A 23,565-nucleotide genomic window follows, 5' to 3' on the forward strand; every position below is an offset into this window, starting at 1 on the left:
GGGAAGGCTCAACCCAAAACACGGTGGGCAACTGCATTCCGGTGAAACCCAGAAAGAGGTCCCAGTCTTGTTGCTTTATTTGGGTTTAAAAAATGAAGTCGTGTGATGGTGGAAACTCTGTCCCGCTGTTCCCCGCTCTCTGCCATGTTGACAGAAGAGGACTTGCTAATTCTGGCTGGGGATTTTCCCTGCCTGGCTGTTTTTCTCTTTTATCTCCATCAATTGAAGAGAGCTTGCTCTACCTTTCAAACTGCCGGAAGAAACTGGGGTTTTGTGTATTTTTTTTTCTTTCACCTAATTCTGTGGTCTTTTCCCAGATATGTATTTTCTCTCTAACTACCTTCTAACTTGTTGACGTTTCCGCCCATGTGACTTCCAGCTTGAACTACCAGAAACCACAAGAGAGAGCGTGTGCGCAAGCCCCAATGTAAGCGAGATGTCCCTTTGGGGAGCAGTCTCTCTGTGCCCCAGAGACAGGAGGACACAGGGGGCTGTCGGAGGTGGTTGCCGGGCAAGCAGGGGAGGCACCTGTGGAAGGTGGAGGGCTGGTGGCCCCCTAGCAGTCAGGAAGGGGAGCCAGCTAGTGAGAAGATCGTCCAGAGGCATCTGGGCCGTTGTGGGAGAGTCCGGAAGATTACAGCCATGCCTCACAGCTCTGATAGCAGTGACTCCAGCTTCAGCCGCTCTCCTCCCCCCGGCAAGCAGGTACCCCCACATCCCTGCCTTCTAAATACCCTGGGGTGGTAGAAGAGGGCCAGGCTCCCCCATTCTGCAGGGGAGCTCTGGGGGGGGGGGGAAAGGAAGTAACTCTCTACTTGGCAGGGTGTTCTCTAGCAGAGTCTGGATGTGGTATTTGCTATGAGGAGGTACAACCGGCACAGCTTTCATCCTGCCACGAGCTCCCCGGCCCTCCCACCTCCCCCCCCCCCCAGCCCCGCTCCTAGCAGTATGCCTCATCTCTTCCACACTTAGGTTCCCACCGTGAAACTTTCCAGGAAGAAAGGGGCAGGGTGACTATCACAGAACTTAGAGGAAGGGGTCATACCGCTAGCAGAGGAATGTTCCAGTAGGCTGCTGGTGGACTCCACCCAAATCCTAGATCTGCAGCTCTCCAGGAAGAGCCAAGGGTCCAGACAGAACTGAGGTGAGGGAAGAGAAATACAGTTAAGCTGAAGCAAGGTAGAGAGGAAGGAAAGGATAACTAATCTACCTGCCCTGGGACTGACTTACCTCTATGGCCACAGCAGCCAGTAGGGAGGGAAGCTAAAGTCACAGCCTGCAGTCTTTCCCTGTGGCTCCCAGAGAGAAGAAAGAAGGCAGTGGCTTGGGATGTTGGAGACCTGCACTAGAAGCTAACATCAACCCTGGGAAACCAGGGATGGAGGGAATGATTCTGGGAGTTTTAGAGTCTTAACTACCAAACCAAGATGCTTCAGCGAGCAAGAGATGTCTCAAACGGGATGCCCTTCCCACCTCGTAGTTTCTGGAGATCTCTCTACCACATTCTTGACACCCTTGCTCTAGAAAACTCTCCTTCTCATCCAGCATAGCCCCACTGGATTAAACTTTTCTATATCTCGGTAACTTAAAAACGTCATTCTTTCCTTAGCACACATGTAGGTGAGGGCACATAGCTTGCCTTACACACATCCCAGGGCCTTACACACATCCCAGGGGCTTGCAAAATGCTGCAACCAAAATAGAAGTATGCAACCTTCCCCTATCACATCTGTCACGGGCGATCATCTACCGTAAGCTCCTAACCAAAAAGCCATACTGGTGAAGACCTCTAGAGGAAAAACAGTCAGCCCCTTGGTCACAATGGTATCAGAGTGGCTCAGACTGCCTGGAAGGTGGTACCATACTCTTCTTAAGAAGGAAATTACTCAGAGTTCCATGGTAACCTAGTCCCCTGCGGCATTATGGGAAGCTTGCTCTCTTTCACCAAATGTCCGCCTGCTAGAATGACCTGGAAGTTTTGCATGAAGAGGGAAAGGGGTCAGAGTCGGACCCCAGGATCTGTGATGCCTCTGACAGGGTAGGGGTTGCTGAAGGGCTTCTCTTAGCATCTTCACTGATCTGCTATATCATGGGCAAAGCTGGAGCGAACCTCCCTGATCTTCTACAGGACTCCCTTACACCCAAAGTGTGCTTTGTCCCCCAAAGCCTATCAGTAGCTTGCTAAAGCGGGCAGCCTCCACCTCAACTCATAGACTTATTTTTTGGTGCCTCATTTGTAGCAGGCATCATATTCAGGACTGGGAAGGTCTCAAGATGGCTGCATGATGAAGGGGATGAAGGAAAGAGAGATCTGGGGCGGGGCCCTCTGCCTAAGGGTGCAGCACAAGAAAATTGCTGGTGGAGAGGGGATTCTCAGACTGTAGAATCAACACCAGGAGATGCCATTTCCATGGATGGCCATGAGCTCAGGGACCAGTGTGGAGAGAGAGCTTCAGCCTCATCTTGCGTGAAATAGAAATGACTGTACCTGTCCAGAGAGTAGGGGAATTGTAGCATAGTAGCTCTAAAAACACTTGTATAGAAGTAGGCACATAATGGATGCTCAACAAAGTTTGCAAAAACAAACAAACAAACAGCAAAAGGAACACCAAGAAGGAACACACATACACACACACACACACACACACACACACACACACACACACACACACACCAGATAGAGAATGTGGGGGTAGAGCAGCTCTGGAGAGAGCAGAATAGACAGGACAGATTTCGTTGTCTTAATTGTGGCTTCCCAAAGTAGCCATCCTCAATCTCTCTTCCCGTCTTCATGTAGCTTTTGATGAAAAGAAGACCATGGGCTACCTGAGGGTGGGTAGCAGGGAATGCTGAAGAAAATGTCTTTGAGTGCAGGCTTTTTGTAAATAAGGGGATGGATGGTAGAGGAGGAACTGAGGACCAGGAAGGAAGGAAGGGAGGGAGGAAGGAATGAGCTAAATGATACAACAGCCTGTTTTTTACTGGACAAAAGGGATGGACCTACCTAGTTCTTGCTATCACTGCTTGCTAGGACTCATCCGATGATGTGAGAAAAGTTCAGAGGAGGGAGAAGAACCGCATTGCCGCCCAGAAGAGTCGACAGAGGCAGACACAGAAAGCTGACACCCTGCACTTGGTGAGTACCCAGACTTCTTATGGTGCTCTTGTGCCTTGGGCTCTGCACCCCACACCAGTGGGGCTGTGAGACCCAGCTGTGATGTTTCTGCTGTGATGGAGTTATGTACATGGGAAGAAAGAGTAAGTGTAAGGCAAGACCTGCAGGGGTGAGGTGAGGAAAGACTCCCTTCTCCTGCAGGGGTGAGGTGAGGAGGAAAGACTCCCTTCTCCTGCAGGGGTGAGGTGAGGAGGAAAGACTCCCTTCTCCTGCAGGGGTGAGGTGAGGAGGAAAGACTCCCTTCTCCTGCAGGGGTGAGGTGAGGAGGAAAGACTCCCTTCTCCTGCAGGGGTGAGGTGAGGAGGAAAGATTCCCTTCTCCTGCAGGGGTGAGGTGAGGAGGAAAGACTCCCTTCTCCTGCAGGGGTGAGGTGAGGAGGAAAGACTCCCTTCTCCTGCAGGGGTGAGGTGAGGAGGAAAGACTCCCTTCTCCTGCAGGGGTGAGGTGAGGAGGAAAGACTCCCTTCTCCTGTGTGTGTGTACTAAAGCCTTCAGGAGCAGAGACCAGGACAGGAGGCTGACCCTTTCTAACCCAGGAGACTGCAATTGTAGGTGAGTGGGCTGCTGGCAGCATCGAGGCTTGATGAGAAGCAGAAGCACCTGTTCGGAAAGGGACAGCAGAGAGAGCGCTACCCTTCCTGGGCCACTGGGAGCAGAACACAGATGCTCAGAGGAAGTTAGATGTTAAGTTTGACTTTGGGAAGTCCAGTCTTTCAGAACCACACATCTCATCCTTCCAGAAAGCAGCTGCTCTGCATCCTAAACACCCTTGCATTTGGGAGAAAGGGGTCAACAATGCTACCTTTATTTATTTATTTTTATTTTATTTTTTCCTGAACATCATGAAAGCTCTGTGTTGAGTTTTCCGTTGTTAATGGTATATCTAGAGGCTGCAAAAGACACAATTTCAGGTCACTTATCTGGGACAATCACCATCCTGGTTGAGTGGCCAATATTCCCAAACTTCTCTAGCAGGGAGGAGATGAGCTGCAGCCTCCCCGGGAGGCTCACAGCCTGAGCCACAGATTCTGAGTCCTTGCTGGGCACAGTTCTCCCAACCTTTACAGTCTGCCCCATTCACTGTGTTCTTGCCCAACCATTCCTTCTTCGTTGCACCCTTCTTCCTGCACTTTCTCCTAAAATATTTCCATACTGCTACTATTCTAGAAGTTTCCTTCAATGACAAAAGTGCAATAAGCACCAATACCAAATAAGCTGATAATGATACAGATGTTTAGCACGGCAATGGACTGCTTTAACCTTATCAGGGATAAGTAATATTGGGCTGGGGAAATGGCTCAGAGGGTAAAATGCTTGTCATGCAAGCATGGGGGTCAGAGTTCGGATCCCCAGAACTGACATAAAAGCCTAATGGGCAGGAGACAGGAGTAGGATGATGCCTGTGAATTTGAAGCCAGCCTGGTCTACATGATGAGCTCCAGGATAGCCAGGACTACATAGAGAGAGAGCCCCTGTCAAAAAGAAAAAGAAAGGAAGAAAGGAAGGAAGGAAGAAAGAAAGGAGGGAGGAGCAGGAAAGCCTAATGGGCGTGGCAGCCTGCAGTAACTCCAGTTCATGGGAGTTGGAGTGGAGACAGGGACTCTTAGAGCAAGATGGCTAGCCAGACTAGCAAAAAGCAGCTTTGGGTTCAGCGAGAGACCCTGACTCAATACAGAAGTTGGAAAGTGATTGGAGAAGATACTGCCATTTAACTTTGGGCTTCCCTCACACATGCATGTGCACTCATACACATGCATGCCCACATACAAGCAAACACACATACACACCACACACACACACATCCATCAAAAGAATGAGTAATACGTAGTTTTAGAAGACAAGAAAGGGGGCTCTTTTAGCTTTAAGGAAACTGAGAACAGCATGTCCTAAGCCCTCTCTCTGCTTATGCTTAGGTTTTGCTTGATAGGTACTTATATTCTCCAGTACACACTAACAACATTTTCAGTTGATAAATATGTGTCAAACTGACTAGGAAAAAAAACTGTCTGGGAACTGTTTGGGTGTTAAGTTTCTATCCCTGCTACTCATCCACCTCCAGTGATTTAAGCCTCCTTAGGGCTTAAAATCTCACAGCAGTTGCACCAGCTTAAGCTGACTTTTTCCACCTGAGCCAGGATCTTATTTAACAGTCCTTAAAGCAAGGAAGCCACACTTAAAATAGGTGGGCGAGCACCCACAAACAGAAGAAGAAGAGGAGTAGGAGGAAGAAGAAGAGGAAGAGGAAGAAGAAGAAGAAGAAGAAGAAGAAGAAGAAGAAGAAGAAGAAGAAGAAGAAGAAGAAGAAGAAGAAGAAGAAGAAGAAGAGAGTTTAGCTGAATTTCTCTGTGCAGAGAGGGCCAGGCTTGGATAGCCACCCTACCATTTGTCGTTTGTGTGACTGAGCCTGTGTACATTCTTCATGGGCCTTAGACTCAGGCCCTTACCTCTAGAATGGGAAATGACAGGAGCTGCTTTTAAAGAGAGTATGAACCAAAAAGCTCAGTGTGGTGCCTGGCCTACAGTAAATACTCAAAAGATTCAGTGCAATCAGAGTCATAATAATAGTACAAGAAGTATGAAAACTAGATTGAGCAGGCATATCTATGTACATATCTATACTTTTATACATAAAAGCATATGTGTATTTTCCCTGTATGTATATATGTGTATATTATGTGTGTATTGTGTATATGTACTGTATGTGTGTATTATGTGTATGTATTGTGTCTGTGTATTGTGTATATGTATTGTATATGTGTATTATTTGTGTGTATTGTGTCTGTGTATTGTGTATGTGTACTGTGTGTGTATTGTGTGTGTGTATTGTGTCTGTGCATTTGTATGTGTGTGTGTGAATGTATGTACTTTTTCTCCACAGAATCTCAGTGCCAAGAGACTTCTTAACAGTTACAAAGCTCATACACATTTGATGCCTGAGAATCTTCCACAGTGCTCTCTTCCCCTGCAGAAGGTGCCCCAGTGCACACCTGGTCCCTTCTAGCAGCAGAGTTACTGCCTCCCTCCTGATGCAGGAGCAGGAGAGATTCTCCTTGTCTCCAGCCACAGGCTACCTCCCTGTCGGTTCAGCTCACTGGTCTTGGCTCAGCCTCTCAGTTATCTGTCTTAGGAAGACAAGAGACAGAATCAAGACATGTAGATGATGATTCTGGTTACAACTGCAGAGAGTAATCTCTGGTGTTCTGTGTGTCCATAGGGTCATGGGGTCATCATAGCCATGTTCATGTCCCAGCCTCAATCCCTGCAGCTACCCAGTTTCCTGTATCTAAACTCTTCCCTGCTCCTGTGTTTGGAGCACTGCAGTCTGCCCAGTGAACAGGTCTCAGAGACTGCACCACAGGCCTATTTACTGCTATCACTATAAGCTAAGTTCTGTGGCTTCGGGCGGAAGCTTTTGACAGCAACACACAGTAGCCAACATTAACTGTGGCCTGAGCTCTGCGTGTCTTCTTGCTGTCACCCCTCTCAGTCACCCTTTTAAATACACGTGTGGTTCAGAGAGACATGCCCCTGTTCCCTCCAGTCTCAGTTTGCCCTCGATTCCTGTCCATGCTTTCTCTGTGTGCAAGATTCTGGGACCTTCTTCTGGTTCATCTACCAAGACTTTGAAAATCAGGTTTATGGATTACTGGGAATATATCAAGTAAGGGGCTGCTTAGGGTTCATCTTAGGGGCCTAGCCTCACATATGCCAGGCTGCCAGTATCTTCTTAATGTTGCATGTTGGCACTAGTGTCTGCCTGAAAGCCCCCAACGTGCGAGTATGAGATGCTTACTATTTAGCATTTTGAATATCTGTTCTGTCATGAAGCATGGTGCACTGATTACTTTTCAAAGGACAGAGATAGGGAGGAGCCTCCTGAGACAGCCATGTTACAATATCCTCAGCATTGACTAACTCCACATGAAACGTATTTGTGACTCTGTTCATAATGATGAATGTACGCAATGACTTCCAAGACATAGATAAAACACAAAACAATTAGTATGACATTTCCACCCAGTCAGAGAAAATGAATTATTCAATAAATAGAGCTGGGACACCTGTCTAGTCACTTGAAGAAACAAAAAGCTGAATCCCTCATTCCTTACAACACACAGACAGATTAAATATTTTTCAAGGAAACTAAAGACATCTTAGGGGGAAAATGTATCTTGGGGCCAGGCATTGGTGGCACATGCCTTTAATCCCAGGCCTTGGGAGGCAGAGACAGGTGGATCTCTGTGGGTTTGAAACCAGCCTGGTCTACAAGAGCTAGTTCCAGGAGAGCCTCCAAAGCCACAGAGAAGCCCTGTCTTGGAAACCCCCCATATATATAAAATCTTGGGATGAAAAAATTTCAAATAAAACAGAAAAATCATAAAGGAAAATAATATACAAATGATTTATACATATATCAAAAAGATTTTAAAAATTGACTGGGCATGGTACATGGTAGCATATGCTTTTAATCTTAGCACTTGGGAGACAGGCTGGTGGATCTCTGTGAGTTTAAGACACTTCATCTACATAGTGAGACCCCCATCTCACAAAAGGGAAGGCATTTTTTAAAGTTTACATAGCTCAAAATACTATATGCAAAGCCAAAAGCAAATGGAAAACTGGGAGGCAATTATCTATAAAGCCCGAGAGCCAAAAAGGCATGTTTACTGCATATGTGAAAGCTCTATGCCAGGAAGATGACTGATCTCAAAGAGAAACGACCCAGTAACCACAAACTTACAGAAAGGGAGGAATATGATGTACTTAAAACTGTGATCATGTGGCAGGCCTCCTCAGGAAAATGCCAACTAGGGTGAGTGTGAGACTTCCTTGCCAGGCTGACTGTGTGAAAGATGACACTGGCACAGGAAATGGCCAAGGGAGAGGGGAGAGTGAGCACCATATTCCCTTAGCAGGACCAATTGCTATAACCCAGGTGCCAGCTTGACCAGGCCCACTCAGATGGCAGGTGCACCTTCCCTATCTCCCAGCGTCTAGGAATCTGTTCATGAGCACACCATTGATGATGCAATTCTCTGCTGGGTTTTGTTTTTTCTCTTGGTTTTTGTTTTGATTGGTGGTACTGAGGACTGAACCCCGGGGGCTTGTACATGGCTGGGCAGATGCTCTATCCCTGCTCTGTAATGTCTGGAAATTAGTTAAATATCCATCAGTAAAAGGGTGCTTGAGTGGCTGGAGAGATGGCTCAGCAGTTAAGAGCACTGGCTCTCTTTCTAGAGGACCCAGGTTCAATTCCTTGCACCCACCTGGCAGCTCACAACTGTCTGTATCTCCCATTCCAGGGACTCTGACACCTTTACAACAATGCACATAAAATAAACTTAAATAAATTATTTAAGAAATGGCAGTTGAATAAATGTTAGTCCATTCTGACTAGACTATTATGGAACTGTTAAAATGAGTTGCCCTTGAATGTAGAGAGACTATCACTTCCTTTTCTAAAATAGTTTTAAAGTTTTTAATGTGTGTGTGTTTGTGCATGTGTGTGCATGCACACGCATGTGTAAGTACATGAGTACAAGTGCCCACAGAAGGAAGAGGAGGTACTGACCCCATGGAACTGAGAGCCATAGGTGCTGGGAACTGAACTCAGGCCTCTGCAGGAGCAGTTGACACCCTAAACTACTGAGCCATCTGCCCAGCTCCTCTTTAAAACTTTCTAAATTATAGTTATTTATTTAGTTTTTTTGTTTATTATGGGGAAAGGTGCATGCATGCCACCATGTATGTGTGGAGGTCAGAGGACAATCCACGGGGGTCAATTCTCTTCCTCCACTGTGAAGTCCTGGGTATAGAACTGAATTCGTAAGGCTTGGCAGCAAGCACCTTTACCCACTGAGCCATCTTGCCAGCCCCAAGTTCCCAGACTGTCAAGTAAGAAAAGTGTAAATAGAGTACCTAGTTTGCTTCAAACCACATTTTAAAAAATCTATTTGAGCATAAGTATACACACAAGTTTAAAATGGATTGCCCGAGCTTTTGATGTTATCTGTTTCCAAAAAGTCACACTGAAGTTGTAAGACAGGAGGGTATCATTTGCATTTTTAATCCTTTTTATCTCAGGCATTTTGAGGGGCAACTGTCACTGACATTTGAGTGACCCTGAGGTCTTCAGTATGAGGTGAAACACTATTGGGTATGGCAAGTTATGTTCCTGTGGCAGGCCATCCTGTTGCCAGTGGAGGCTCTCTGGCACCTTCCAGCATGGGGGACTTTGAGTCAATGTCTGGGGTCAGTGGAAACAGAACTGAGATCAATTTAGTCACATTGTTCTCAAGAAGGTTCAGAACAGAGGAGGTGGGAGATGGGCAGCAGGGTCACCTGTGACCTGTGAGATCGTGAGATCTGACCTTGAGGATGAGCCGAAGCAGGAGGCTGGAGTGCCAATGCCAGATCTAGACACTGGAACTGGAATACCCAGTGCTTCAGTTCAGGACAGAGACGTCTGTAATATTTCATATCACATAAACAGGAAAAATCATGTCAACTGAGTTACTGCCACGAAAATTAAGTAATGGAAAAATTCCCAAAGACATGCTCTTGACCTGCTGAGGGACTTCTACCATGCCTGTAGTTCTTTGTCTCTGGCAGACCATGCCCTAAGGTTTATTGGCATAAAGAATTCAAAGATCTGTAAAATAATACAACACACAGGAATGTTCTTGCTAGTTCTAAATTTTAAAGATCAACTTAAAGCCAGTGAATGATCTCTGGAAAGCAGACGCCTCCCGCATGTCCCTATCACTCTGAATTTCTTTTTTTACAAATGTGGTAATTGAACACCCAGTCATGCTCAGGTTCTGGGTGTTCGGTACCTTACTAGCGGTGTAGCACTTGATCTGAAAAAAAATAAATAAATCCTTGCATTTAAGAAATCTGCCCAAGGTTACACAGCTTGAATTTCAGAGCCTGCCTTCCTTCCTAACCACCTTGGGTCGCTAACTGAGTTTATTTCTTATTGTTAAAGCATGCCCTCCAAAATTCTTATTTTTCCCAGCTCATCTTTAGGCTTCATCAAGAAAGTAAAGATCTCTCTGTCTCTGTTGTGTGTGTGTGTGTGTGTGTGTGTGTGTGTGTGTGTGTGTGTGTGTTTGTGTGTCTGTCTGTCTGTCTGTCTGTCCATTTTTAGGAGGTTGTGTTGAGCTGACATTGTACTTCACTTAATAAAAGTGTCAGGCAAAGATAATAGATAAGGAAGCTTAAAGCACGGGTATCTGTGAACAGCAAACACTATGGATGCCATAAAATTAGGCAGATGGGAGCTGGGCAGTGGTGGTGCATGCCTTTAATCCCAGCACTTGGGGGGCAGAGGCAGGTAGATCTCTGTGAGTTCGAGGCCAGCCTGGTCTACCTGTCTAGAAAACAAACAAACCAACAACAACAACAACAAAAACAGGCAGATGGTTAACAACAGGATGTTGAGTAGATTGTGATTCATTTACACAATAGAGTTTGAGAATGGCACTAGACATGACTTAGATGTCTCTGAGACTAAGTTGAATTAAATAAGGGAGCCTTGAGTATATAGAGCATAGTCTCTAAAATGCTAATAGTGGTTACTTGTGGGTGACTGGGCTTGGGTAATTTCCTTAGTCCTGGTATTCTTTGAAGGTTTTTTCTTTCTTTTTTATGATGAATATGTGCTGTGTAAGCAATCAGAAATAGTTCCAGTCTTTGCAAATCAGCTATTTTAGTTGAGGAAGAACATGCCTAGGCCATTTACCACCCAAAATGCTTATCCAAGGGTGATGGGTTGGTGTGTTAGGGCTGGGAGGTACCCACACTTGAAGGATGCCTGTCTAAACTGGATTGTAGGTATCAGGTCACAAGCCAACAGCTATCCCGTTCAACAGGAGTCTTCAGGGGCCATCCTCAGTGTGGGCCCTGCTTCCCACAGCAATGGACTGGACCACAGGATAAATGTCCTTTCAGTTTGTCTTTCCACAGAGGGTCTCACCATGGGTCCACATAATATGGCTTGTAAAGGAAATGCTAAGAATTGTGGCCATACTGTGTTGTTCACTGGATCAAAAATATTTAAAAAGGAAACTCAGGGATTTTAGATCAACCTGCTATGTTACCAGTGAAGAAATCAGTGTATTTTCTTAGGGACACCCAGGGACCCTGAGTTCTTGCCTCCCTACCAACCTGCATCTGCTTCGTGCCATTCTGAGCTTTGTTTGTTTGTTTTTACTGCTCCCTTCTGTCATTTCGAGAAGGGTTAGCCATGAAGTAGACTGATGGCCAGGATGTTTGCACAGCAATGCTCTCATTAATTTTAGAACACTCAACAACAGCAAGAGACGTTAGAAGGTAGTGAGGTGGGTAAGGCCTAGAGTTTAAATGCCTCTGTATTTGGAAGACATAAAGGCAGGAACCCACAAGGCTGATGATATTTTTGAAGAAAATATTTGCATTAAATTAAATACATGAATATCTAATATGTATACCAAGAAAGAACATCTTTTGAAAGAAAAAGAACAAGACACCAATTAATAAGGGGGCAGAGACTGCACAGAAAGCTTACACACATTTTTTCCTAGACAAATGAAGATAACCTAATTTTCTATTCCGATGATGAAAACATATTGGGGCAGGGTTTCTCAACCTCAGAGTGATTGACATTTTGAGTCTCATACTACACCCCCCGCTGCCCCCCACCAGTATTGGGGATTGAGCCTAGGGCTATACATGCTGGGCAAACGCTCTGCCACTGAACTACACCCCTAGTCCTTTTCCCCTCTACATTTAAAGTTTTGAGACAAGGTATCATGAAGCTTCCCAGGCTGGCCTTAAACTCACTTTATAGCCTAGGCACACCTTTAACCTTCAGTATTCTGCCTCAGTTTCCAATACAGGCAGGATCGCAGGCTCATACCCCCAGGTCTGCTAATAATTCTGACAATACTATATGGTTGTCCCATGTGCTGTAGAATGTAAAACTCTACCCACTAGATGCCACTGCACCTGTCTTCCTCAAGTTATGATATCCAGAACTTGCCAGATGTCCCTGAATAGAAGACTTACACCCATTTAACTGAAACAGGCATTTAAGGCCTTATTTTCCTTTTTAAAAAGATGGTCTTTTTTCCTTCGTTAGAAATTGATAACTTGTACCAGTAAGAGGACATTATGAAATCTTCACAAAACTATTGACAAGATTATTTATTCTAGAAAGCCTGACACTGTTTCCCTGTGCCAGCTCAGGTTGACACTGGGTCCCGCAGTGGAAGGTCACAGGGGCTGAGTCATCTGGGGACAGACACTCACTGTTGGTTATGCTGTCTTACAGGATCCTTTGAACATTTTCTACTGAAAACTGGCGGGGGGGGGGGGGCTGGGGCGTGGATGATGCCCTTTGCCCCACTAATGTCTGAGGAATTTATCCCTGGAGAGGAGAGAGCAAAGACAGAGCCCAGTGTGCATCAAGGTGTCATTTCTAGGGTTATTTACAACAGGGACAGTTTGATGACTGTCAAAGTGTCCCACACCAGGCACCTATTTCAAGTAAATTGATGATCATGCATTTGATGAAGTAGCTGTGAAAAAAAAAATAGTAGTTATGACAGTTCAGCCATGACAAAATGCAAAAGACAAATTGTCTTTGCACCAGGGTTGAGATTTTATAGAAATGTGCACATGTGTTTAAAAAGACAAGATACTAATTAATAGCAGATGGGTCTGTCTGATTTCAAGGTCAGCCTAGTCTATATAGTGAGGACCAGGCCAACAGAGGTACAATGAGACCTTAGCTCAAATTAATTAGTTAACATCTTTAATATAGGTATACTATATGTTTTATTTTTATTGTTTTATATTTATTTGTAAAGAAGGTGGTCAAAGTTGAGAGAACTCTGAAGGAAAAGTTTGGGTAGGTGACCTTACACTTTATCCTCCAACCTGGAGCATTTGGAGGACTGAAAAATGACCCTAGTGATTAATATACCAAGGTAGCCTTGGACCATCCCAGAAAGTATGAGATAAAGTTCAAAGCAGATCAGCCCAAATCCTTAGGACTAAAAGGCCATTTCCAACACCCAGAAGGACTCAACTGGCCCATGAACATGCCTGGTGTTGGTGGTTAGCTAGGAGCTGTAGTAGGCTGTAAATGTAGACCCACATCCCAGTGCCCACCAGCAAAAAAAGGGACCCATCTACTCTGCATGTGTAGCTCCTTTCCGTACTGAGATTATAGCAAGGAAGCCTGAAGTCTCGGTTTCAAGGGTCTCACACTCAACTGTAGGTGAGGAAGCCAGACAAATAAAGGATCTCCTTAACTACACCCTGTGGAAAAAATGCTTTGAAGAAAATGCAACCCTACAATGATGGAAGCGAATTAGGGACAGGGCTAGGCCAGTGATGGGGCTGGGGGCGGGGCTGGAAGCTGGGAAGGGTGCTTTCCCAAGGCCCTGACGCTGGAGATCAAGTGCAAATCAAAGAGGAGGCTGGGAAGGTCTGGGGAGAGGGGACCAAGGGCAGAGACTGGGTGGAAAGCAACATGAAAGCATCAGAAAAGGACAGTGAGCCACAGTCAGAGTGACAGGGACAAATCAGAAGTGCTGTCAATCAGGAGCCACATCAGGAGGGTGGAGCCTATGAAGATCATCCTAATCCAGGCTGGGGATGGCTCTCCACTTAAACCTTTCCTTAAATAGGATATCTTTAGTTAATTCTTGGACAATTTCATATATTTAAACAGTGCATAGCGATCACCCTCCCCCGCTCCTCCTGATCTCTCCAACATGTTCCCTTCCATCCTTGACTCACGTTCTTTATATATGTAATATATAATCCACTGAGGCCAATTAATGCCGCCCCTGGGACTGTTCACTGACCTTGTCCAGTAAAGACGGCTGCAGTGAGTTCACATCCAGAAGACAGCATTTCACAGTGGTCCTCCCCATCCTCGGGCTCTCCCATTCCTTCCTCTTCTGTGGAGTTCCCTGAGCCTTGGTTGAAGGGCCAGGGGCTGAGCACTCAATCGTCACTTACTCTCAGCACTCTGACCCGTGCTGGGTCTCTACGTTAACTGCTGACCACAGCACACGGACGCTTGTCTGTGGCCAAGGTTGATGGCAGCACTGGTCCGTGGCTGTGAACATCCATGTTAAGAAGGCAGTTTGACAGCGCGTCATTTATCAGGACAGCAATATCAGGGCTGCCTGACCGGGGCCTACACCTCCCAAGCTAAGGGCCATAGAACCCGTGAACCTAAATCCTTATCCCAAATGGGAAGCAGCAGCCTTCCTGGGCTGTGTGAGTTGGAATTAGAGAGCCGATGTAAGAATCCTCTTCTCTGTCTGGAAGGAAAGTAGAACTCCAGCTGGAAGGAAGGAGAAATTGTCTGTTCAGTCAGTGCAAGCCTGACCTTGGCCTTTCTGTCAAGAGTCAGCTGCTTCGCCGCCACAAGGGCCCTTCCACTGTACCTGTTTACACCTCCTTGGGTTCAAGCCCGAGTGAGGGAAATTACATTCAAAGTGAAGGTGGTGGCAGAGCCGTGTAACTTGGCTTTTCCTACTCTCCACATGGCCAGGCCTTTTGAAAAAGGAACCACTTAGATTCTTTTGTAACTGTTCCGAGCTACAAGGCAGAAGCTGCTAAAGCTGGAATGTTAGGTAAAACATTCACAGATAGCCTGGACATCACAGGCCTCCTCAGTAAATACAGTCATGGGCATGCATTTGTCACATTCCAAGTTGGCAAGCAAGCAACATGATTTTGTGAGCATTTACTATGTGCTGTTCCTGTCTCATCACTGAGGACTAACCCATGAAGACAATGGCAGCTTCCCTCTGCCCTGGGGGGGGAGCTCACCCACCCAAAGGGAATTAGTGTGACCAAATTGTAGCCCGTGAGATTCCCCCAGATTCCCACCTCTTGTCTTGACTTCCCATCATAAAAACCAGGAATGCGGGGACCAGGGAGGTGCTTATGGGGTAAATGTACTTACAGCACAGCCTGGAACTCAGAACGGACTCCAGGAACATGATCTCTGACCTCCACATGTCTGCGCATGGCTCATGCATGTCCATCCTCACACACACATCATACACACATGATATGAACAACTATTAATAAAGTTAATAGAGCTGTCCTGGACATTGTTTTCACTAACAGTATATTACGTTAAAATTACAAAGTGTTTTAGAAGAAATTTTAACTTAAGAAATTTTCATTCAACTCTAAGATTCTTTGTCTTGTGCTGCTTATAAAAATACATAGTTCATGTTGCTGCGTGGTGGTGGGGCACACCCTGGGAGGCAGAGGCAGGAAGATCACTGAGTTCCAAGACAGTCTGGTCTACAAAGTGAGTTCTAGGACAGCCTGAACTACTCGGAGAAACCCTGTCTTGAAAAACAATTAAAAAAAAGAAAAGAAAAGAAAAGAAAAATGTATTTAATGCAATAAATTTAATAATGATTAGTTATGCTATTATACTGGTGTTAAAAACCCATAGTGAGCAGGAGTCTCAATTTGGCTAAGTACCGGGCTTGTCAGGGAAGTATTTTTAAAATCGTGATGCCTGCGCCCCATGCAGAACAATGAAATTGGGGCCTCTAAGGGACATGTGAATGGAAGTGCCGAAATCACATGGCTTGAAAGGTGTTTTTGAAAAGAACAAAGTAGTGCAGTGTGGAAAGTGACTTCAGGACGGGGCTAGGGCAGCGGTGCAGGGACGCTTTCCCGAGCCCCTGATGTTGGAGATGAAGTGTGACTCAAAGCAGAAGCTTTGATGATCTGGGGGAAAGGAACCAATGCAGATACTCTGGGCCCAAAGCAACCCTAGGCACCAGAAATGGACGGAGAGCCACGGGGGGGGGGGGGTGTTATGGGGAGTGGGGGGGCAGAAATAAGTGGGATAAGCTGAAGCTGTGGGGAGCATGCCACAGGTGTGTGGAGTGAGTCTGTAGAGCTCTGTGCACACACAACCAGGGACTCCGTCCCAGCCCCTCAAGGCCATTCAAGCCTCTGCTCTGTGTTTTTCTGAACTGGGCTTCCTGGGAGTCCAGTCAGCTACAAGTAATGGATAGCCCATCAAGGGGCAGTATCAGCCAGCCACAGTTCCCTTTTCTCAGGTAGCAAGAAGCTCAGAATGGAAAGAGCAGATTAGAGACAGAAAAACAAAGCCCTCCTGGCCACGGCATTGTATCACATCAGCACAGCCTTCTCCAGGCTCCTGTACCATGTTAAAAAGAAAGAGAATCACCTGTCTTTGTGTTTCTATCTGCATATCACCAGTCATAATTCTCTCTCTCTCTCTCTCTCTCTCTCTCACACACACACACACACACACACACACACACACACACACACACGCACGAGTACACTTGGCTCCAGACGCAAGGAAGCTGGGTATCTGAGTCTCTCAAGCTGAAAACAGTGGGGTGTTTGGGGGGATGCTGAGTGAGCCAACCTCCAGTGTATTTGACTGAGAGAAAACGAGACCCAGGCAACAGCCTTCCAATCGCATGACGGTGCAGGGCATGGAAGGCCTGGTTGGTGTGGCTGACCAGCTACTGATGGCTGGGAGCTGAAAACAGCTCCACCACAAAGTGGGCGACTCTTGCCCTTGGGTAAAAGGCAGTGGCGACAGATGGAGGCCTAGTCCTCCCTCTCCTGGGGAGCAGCCCACCTCTCAATGGGAAACATAATTCCAGCTCCACTGGCCATGTGGCCTTGATGTGTGGCACATGGCGGCACCAACTCCAAATGCACATGAGTTGGAAGCTCCTCGTGCCAGCGATGGTGTGCTCACTCCTTTGGGCAGGAAAAACGCGGGGGTTATTTTCAACCTCTGGGAATGGCTAATTAGTAAATTTAAGATGGCGGAATTGGAGCAATGATGGCTCAGTGCTTAAGAGCAGGGGCTTCTCTTCCAGGGGACCCAGGTCCCATGTCCAGCACCCGTAGAGTGGTTCACAACCATCTGTTCCAGGGGATCTGACACCCTCCTATGGTCTTCACAGGCATCAGGCACATAATGGTGTACCCACATTCATGGAGGCAAACATGCACATAAAATACAATTTCTTTTTCTTTTCTTTTTATTTTTTTAAATAAAATGCAGGAAAGTCAAATCACTCACCAAGAGCTGGCCAGGAGCAGAGCAGAGTGTGTCTGGGGAGTCCCTGCTGAGCTCAGGCCAGATCTCAGCAAGGAGGTGCCAGCTGCTCCCAATCTCCCTGTAGCTCAGCTGCCTGGGGCTGAGGGACCAGCCTGGGGATTCCCCGCCACTGAGGAGCTCTGAGTGACCTGCTCTTCAGCCCCTCCAATAGGGGATTTCCCAGAGTGTTCCCATGCTCAGGAAGCCTCCTCCTTAGCCACCCCCAGCTCTTTGATAGAAGTGGTGACCCCCACAGGTGAGGTGAGGCAATGAGCTGTGAATGTTAGCATTTGGGTTAGCATGGGGGAGGGAAATTGGGATGGTGAACAGAGCTCAGCTGGTTATATCAGGCTCCCAAGGCGGGTACGAGGAGGCAAAGGGCAGGTACTTGTACTGCAGCCTACAAACCGTGTGACCTCCAATGTGTTGCTTGACTTCTCTGGGTCTCAGTTTCCGCTCTTTTGTAAAAGGAAGATGATCCATACTATGCAATGGTGTTGCAAAGATTAAACATGATGATAGCTATAAAATACTTAAAAAGGCAGAGCAAGGGGCACACTCCTTTAATCCCAGTAATCAGGAGGCAGAGACAGGCAGATCTCGGTGAGTCTGTGGCCAGCTTGGTCTATGCAGCCAGTTCCATGCCAGATAGTCTCCATAATAAGACTCTCCTCTCTTTCTCTACCTCCTTACTCTCTTCTTTCCTCTCATTCTTTCTTTCATCTCTCTCTACATACATACATACATACACACACACACACATACACACAAGGCTAGGAGTTACAGGTTCTACTCTACTAATGCATTTAGATAGCCAATTTGAAATATGAAATATTGATGAATCCAAGGGGAAACGAGAGACATACCCCACCCTCCATCTGTCAGCATTAGCTGCCCCATAGAAGTCTTGTGAGCCTGGAACAGTGGAATGCCCAGGCTCACCCCAGATCTACTCAGTGAGAACCTCTTACCAGCACTGCTAGTCAATATCTGGCCAAGGTTGGGGATCATCTTGTCTACAAGTGAAGCAGCTGGTATTCCATAGGGAAAGTGAATCCCCCAAGGGCCAGCCACCCACTGTCATGGAGCCAGGCCCTGGCTCTTTTTGGAGGATGTTCTGGCCTCTGTGGAGGCCCTTCCCAGGGAGGCAGGATGGAAGTGGGCAATTCTGTGGCTTCAGGGGTGTGGCCAGCTCAGCATGTGGTATTATGTGATGTTGTGTGGGGTCATAGTCTATGTGTGTAATGATCACTAGAACTGCTGTCCCTTTGGAGGGCGTGGGGCGGGGTGGGGGTGGTTGGGGTCTTCTTCTTGCTCCTGGGAGCCCCTAACTCCCAGGGCAGTGAGGTCCTCGATGCAGGAAAGGCAGGAAAGAGGAGTCCAAGCGGAGGCTTGCAGATCTCCATTAGAGCCTTCTACACTTCTGAGAAGACACATGTGTGAGGGGGACTCTGTAGCACTTTCTCCTCACAGCTGCCGCCACCAGCCTGTGGGCATTTTAGGAAACTAGGCGGTATGGTTTTGCTCCGGGTCTCAGTTGGCCTCCTGCTAGGACGGTCACACTGACAGCCCAGACTTTGTTGAGAACGCTGACAGGCCTAACCACGTTCTGAAAAGCGAGGAACAGGCTAGCTCTATGGGGCCAGGAGGCAGGCTGTCTCTCCCCACTGTGGCCAGAGGCCTGCCTGGTAGAGGAAATTTCCTTCCCCCCACCCCCTCACTCCACTTTCTCACTGAGTTCTGGCCCCTGCCCCCACTGGGAAGTTAGAGGGTATGGTTGTTCCTGTGGATAAACAGCTGCCCCCAACTGTCCCTTTAGTTATCTAAGTCCTCTCTGGGGGCCCTGCTGTCCCCCGCAGAGAAGAGGGATGGGGCCCAGATCAGCCACTTCCTCCTGTAAGGGAAGTCAAAGCCAAAGCCTTTCTCTAGGGAGTGGCCAGTGTGGGCAAAGCCCTGAGTTTACAGACATTTCTCTTGCAAGAAGCTGCCTGGCCCTGCGAGGTAAAGACAAACTTTACCCCACGGCTACAGGCAGCAGGCAGTGGTTAGTCAGGCCTGCCCAGCTTGGGCTTTGGAATCTGCAGGCTCTGGAGGAGAAAGCTGGAGGGTGCTCTCCAAGCTTGCTAGTGACTAGCCCTGCAGTCACTTCCCGAAAGCTGGGCCTGCCTCTAGGCGGGGAGAAGATCAGAGCCCGCCCACCCAGTCCGTCTCTGCTTGCTGCCTTGGGGTTTGCCCAGGTTCTTCAGAGCATTGAACTTACAGTAAATGCTGTCACCAGTGGAAACTCTCAGAGGGGGCGAGGAAAGGGCCAGGACTCCGGGCCCCAGTTCCCGTCTTAGCGTACCCCCCCACCTAGATTCATTTCGCCCACCTTTCAGTAAAGGGGTAATGCCTTACTGGTAAAGGTCTTGCGGACCTCCCTCTGGGATGCGCCAGGAAAAACAAAGAACAGTGAACCGCCCAGCTGGCCACAGTTTGCAGGAGCAGCAGCGGGGGGGGGGGGGGGGCACTGAGCATTGTCCAGATTTTGGCTCCCCTGACCCCACTCTGGAGGTGGGGGTTTCCTTTGCATCCAGCTAGGGGCCTTGGTTAGCTCAGAAAGCTTTCAGAATGTCCGGCTGAGGCTGAGCAGGCTTACAGCTGACCTTCAAAAGAATTGGAAGCCGGCTTGATGAGCAAGGTCAGGGTCCTGTGCTCTTTCAACACTTAAAAAGGAAACCCGGACTGTACTGGATTTAGATGATTGGCACTGTGAGTGATAAATCCCATCTCTCATCAGCCTGCAGCACAGCACACTCCTGATGGATCATTTAGGGCAAATTTTAAATGTCAAGTTATCTTACATCGGCTAACCGCTATACTTCTGAGTCAACATTCTCATGCCAACAATTGATGGTATCAGCCAGCCAGCCAACAAACATTTAAGCCCATTTGGCACTTAAGCAGCCATTTAACACATGCTTAAATAATTAAAGCAGATTTTATAATTATTTGCATCATATTTAACCAGTAAGTATTTCATTGACCACAATTGTCAAACTTGCCTAGTCATTGGAATGACCTGAGACAACTGTTAAAAGCTCAGGTTTTCAGAGCTGTGTGATTCCTTAGTTGGTGAAGCACTAATGTGAGGACCTGAATTTGGTTCTCATGTGAGGGGTGCATACCTAGAATCTCTGCAATGGTGAGACCAGAGGCAGATCCTTGCAGGCTTCTGGGCCAGCTGGAAGTTCAGACCAATGAGACACCCTCCTTTCAAACAAAGTGACAGAAAGGTGCAAGGGTGGGGTGTCCTCTTCGACCTACACACACACACACACACACACACACACACACACACACACACACCTTGCATTATGCACCTGTACATGTGTGCACACAACACTCACACGGAAAAGAGATTTCTTCTCAATCCTAACTCTGCAAAAGCAAGAACTGTCTGCTAGTGCCAGGTGGCTTTCCGAGCTGAGACTCCTTTGTCTCTCTAGCACCCTTGCCTTTCTGGGGCATTGGGGACACCCCAGTACTTCCCAGGCATCTTCACTCAGGTCTGGGAATCCCTTGGTCTGGAGAAGCTATTGCTCCTCAGTAATTGCTGTCTACCAGAGTGCCATGGACATGGCAGCTGGTAAATGATGTGGTCTCCTACCAACACAGAATGGACAAAATGCTCATTTCTATACTGACACAGAGAGCATAGGACTTACTTGAGACTTCCCTTTCTATGGTTTTAATTAATCCACTGTCAACTGTGGTCTGAGCATACTAAATGGAAAGTTCCAGAAATAAATAGCTCATAAGTCTTAAGTAACTCCGATTATAGTATATTGTCATAAATATTGTGTTTCACGATTATTTGCTGATAAATAATCTCTTCCTATGTTTATAAACTTCATCACAGGTTTACACTTAGAAACACAGAGTGTCTACTGGGTATTGTCCAAGGTTTGGGGATGGTTTGGAACAGGATTGGGAAACTCAACAATTGTGGGCAGGAGGGAGGAGAGTAGAATGCCAGGTCCATCATAGAGCTTCAATATTCATAAAGGCTCACTCTTAACATCCTAGAACCTGAGTGAAGGGGCAAATACAAGACTTGGGGTGTATGTGTGTGTGTGGGTAAACTGACAAAAAATGCTTTACAAACTGATTTCCACTTTCTTTGAATCTGCCTCAATTGCCAGTTTTTCTTGGCATATGCTTGCCACACTCAGCCCAGAGGCACACATGCAGTCATGTTTGCATACACACCCATAAGAATACAAGTATGAGCACACACACACACACACACACTCACCTACCTACCTGGGTAAGGTTTTCCATGGTTTATCTCCAACAAACGTTTATGTTTGGTCCCTAGTGAAGCAGCAGGCCGGGGTGCCAGCAAGGGGCGATTATGTCCCTCAGAGGTTCCTAATGCTTTTCTCAATTTCTTTTCTATTTTTCTTCCTTCCTTCTTTTCACCCTCCTTCCCTCTCTTCCTTTCTTCCTTTTCAGTACACTAGCGATTAAACCTAAGGCTTCATTGTCTTATGCACACTAGGCGTGTTCCCCAGCCCTTTAGACTCATTTATCTAGAGACTTGGTGACAGGCTCTCATTTTATTTCCTTCCTAGCCTGGGCTGGCCTCCAACTCCCAATCCTCCTGTCTCCACATGCTGAGCGCTAGGATAACAGATCTGTGCCACCATATCCAGCTTGCCTCTCTTGTTTCTGAGGGATGGGGTTGGGTACCACAAGTGGATTGTTATAAAGAGACAGGAAGCTCTTCTCTCTCGTACACAAGGGCTTCTTTTCCATACTCTCCACCTGCTTTTCCAGCATGCACAGCCAGCCCTCAGTCACTGTATCCTTGAACCACCAGAACTCTGAGCTGGAGAAACCATCAGTCCCCAGTGTTCTGTTACAATGATAAGAGGCAGATTAGACTGTGAATTGTTACTTTTATTAGTCAAAGCAACAACTATCAGCAGTTGCTTATGGGCCAACCTGATATTTATACTCACTCACATGGTTATATAAGTGTGTACATGCAAGCAGGCGTACACGTGCACACATCCTCGTGTGCACATGAATTTTCAGTTGGGTTGATAGAAAACTTCTCCAGCCCTCACAGCACTGCCTTCCGCCCCACAACCTTCCCACCTTCCTGATGCTCATCACTCGTTATGTGATTGTCCCTTTACAGGAGAGTGAAGACCTAGAGAAACAGAACGCAGCTCTCCGCAAGGAGATCAAACAACTCACAGAGGAGCTGAAGTACTTCACATCCGTGCTGAGCAGCCATGAACCCCTGTGCTCTGTGCTGGCTAGCGGCACCCCCTCACCCCCCGAGGTGGTGTATAGCGCCCACGCCTTCCATCAGCCTCACATCAGCTCTCCCCGCTTCCAGCCCTGAGCCTCCAGACAGGAAGAGGACAGAACCCCAGTTAATGCAACTCCCACAGGCCTTCGGAGGGGCATGCAAACGGAGGCCTGGCTACCCTCATACCTCCATCTGGAGACCCAGTGGCAGAGGCCTGGACAAGTACTGAACACAAGAACTCTAATGGCCAGAGGGACTTGAAGTCTCCAGCAGAGTATAGCCAATGTACTGGATGACACATGATGCAGAAGCAGCCCTGAGTGTCATGGGTGTCTAAGGCCCACAGCACAGAGGAAGGAGGGTAGGGAGGGGATAGTTTTCTAAATAAATATTTTCTAAGAAACCAGCCCTGAAAAGCAGCTTTCCTGTTTCCCCCATTAGCATTCTACAAACGACCTTCTTTTGGTTTCGGACCTGGGTTTTCTCCCAGGCTTCAGGCAGCTCCTCCAGACTCTAGGGATTCTACTTGTGTCTCCTTTCCATGTTTTGCTCACCTGTTTGGGAAGCTGGCCTCTTTTTAAATAATCTTCAACCTCTAGGCATCTCCCGCACCCTCTTCCCCAGATCTGCTCAGGGTGAGCTCCCCAGCCTTGCCTCCTACCCTGTGATTCCTCTAGACAGTGGGGCAGCTCGCTCACTCTGCACTTAGAGAAAGGGCCTCTGCACAAGATGCCACCTGGAGAGAGGCAGTCAGGGAGATGTCAGCTTCTCCCATCTGCCCACCTTCCCAGACAGCTGCTCCAGTCAAGTCTCCAGGATGCTGTGGGTTAGGTTCCATGCTGGGGATCTGAGTAACACAAAGCCAGCTCCTCACATTCAAGGCAGCAGGTCACCTTCTGCCACACCCTGCCAAAAAGGCCCTTAGAAAATAGGTGGCTGCAGCCTGTGCACCTTGAGTGTC

General features: G+C 47.3%; 1 protein-coding gene across 1 annotated transcript; it reads left to right on the top strand.

Moving 5' to 3' along the window:
* The first annotated feature begins 390 nt into the window (after positions 1 to 390).
* Positions 391 to 23,010, top strand: Batf (basic leucine zipper ATF-like transcription factor). The gene is made up of 3 exons (XM_051196171.1): positions 391 to 705; positions 3,032 to 3,136; positions 22,488 to 23,010. Exons 1-3 carry the CDS (start codon positions 643 to 645, stop codon positions 22,695 to 22,697), a joined length of 378 nt encoding a protein of 125 aa, XP_051052128.1. The 5' UTR covers positions 391 to 642; the 3' UTR covers positions 22,698 to 23,010.
* The last annotated feature ends 555 nt before the right edge of the window (positions 23,011 to 23,565 follow it).

This window comes from Phodopus roborovskii, unplaced genomic scaffold, assembly GCF_943737965.1.
Source record: "Phodopus roborovskii unplaced genomic scaffold, PHOROB, whole genome shotgun sequence".
NCBI classification, from domain to species: Eukaryota; Metazoa; Chordata; class Mammalia; order Rodentia; family Cricetidae; genus Phodopus; species Phodopus roborovskii.

Bases quoted from the DNA above. Each gene is read 5' to 3' on its own strand.
- Batf (XM_051196171.1), top strand. From the start codon at position 643: ATGCCTCACAGCTCTGATAGCAGTGACTCCAGCTTCAGCCGCTCTCCT. The intron at 706-3,031 runs GTACCCCCACAT...ACTGCTTGCTAG, and splicing joins CTCCTCCCCCCGGCAAGCAG to GACTCATCCGATGATGTGAG. The intron at 3,137-22,487 runs GTGAGTACCCAG...GTCCCTTTACAG, and splicing joins AAGCTGACACCCTGCACTTG to GAGAGTGAAGACCTAGAGAA.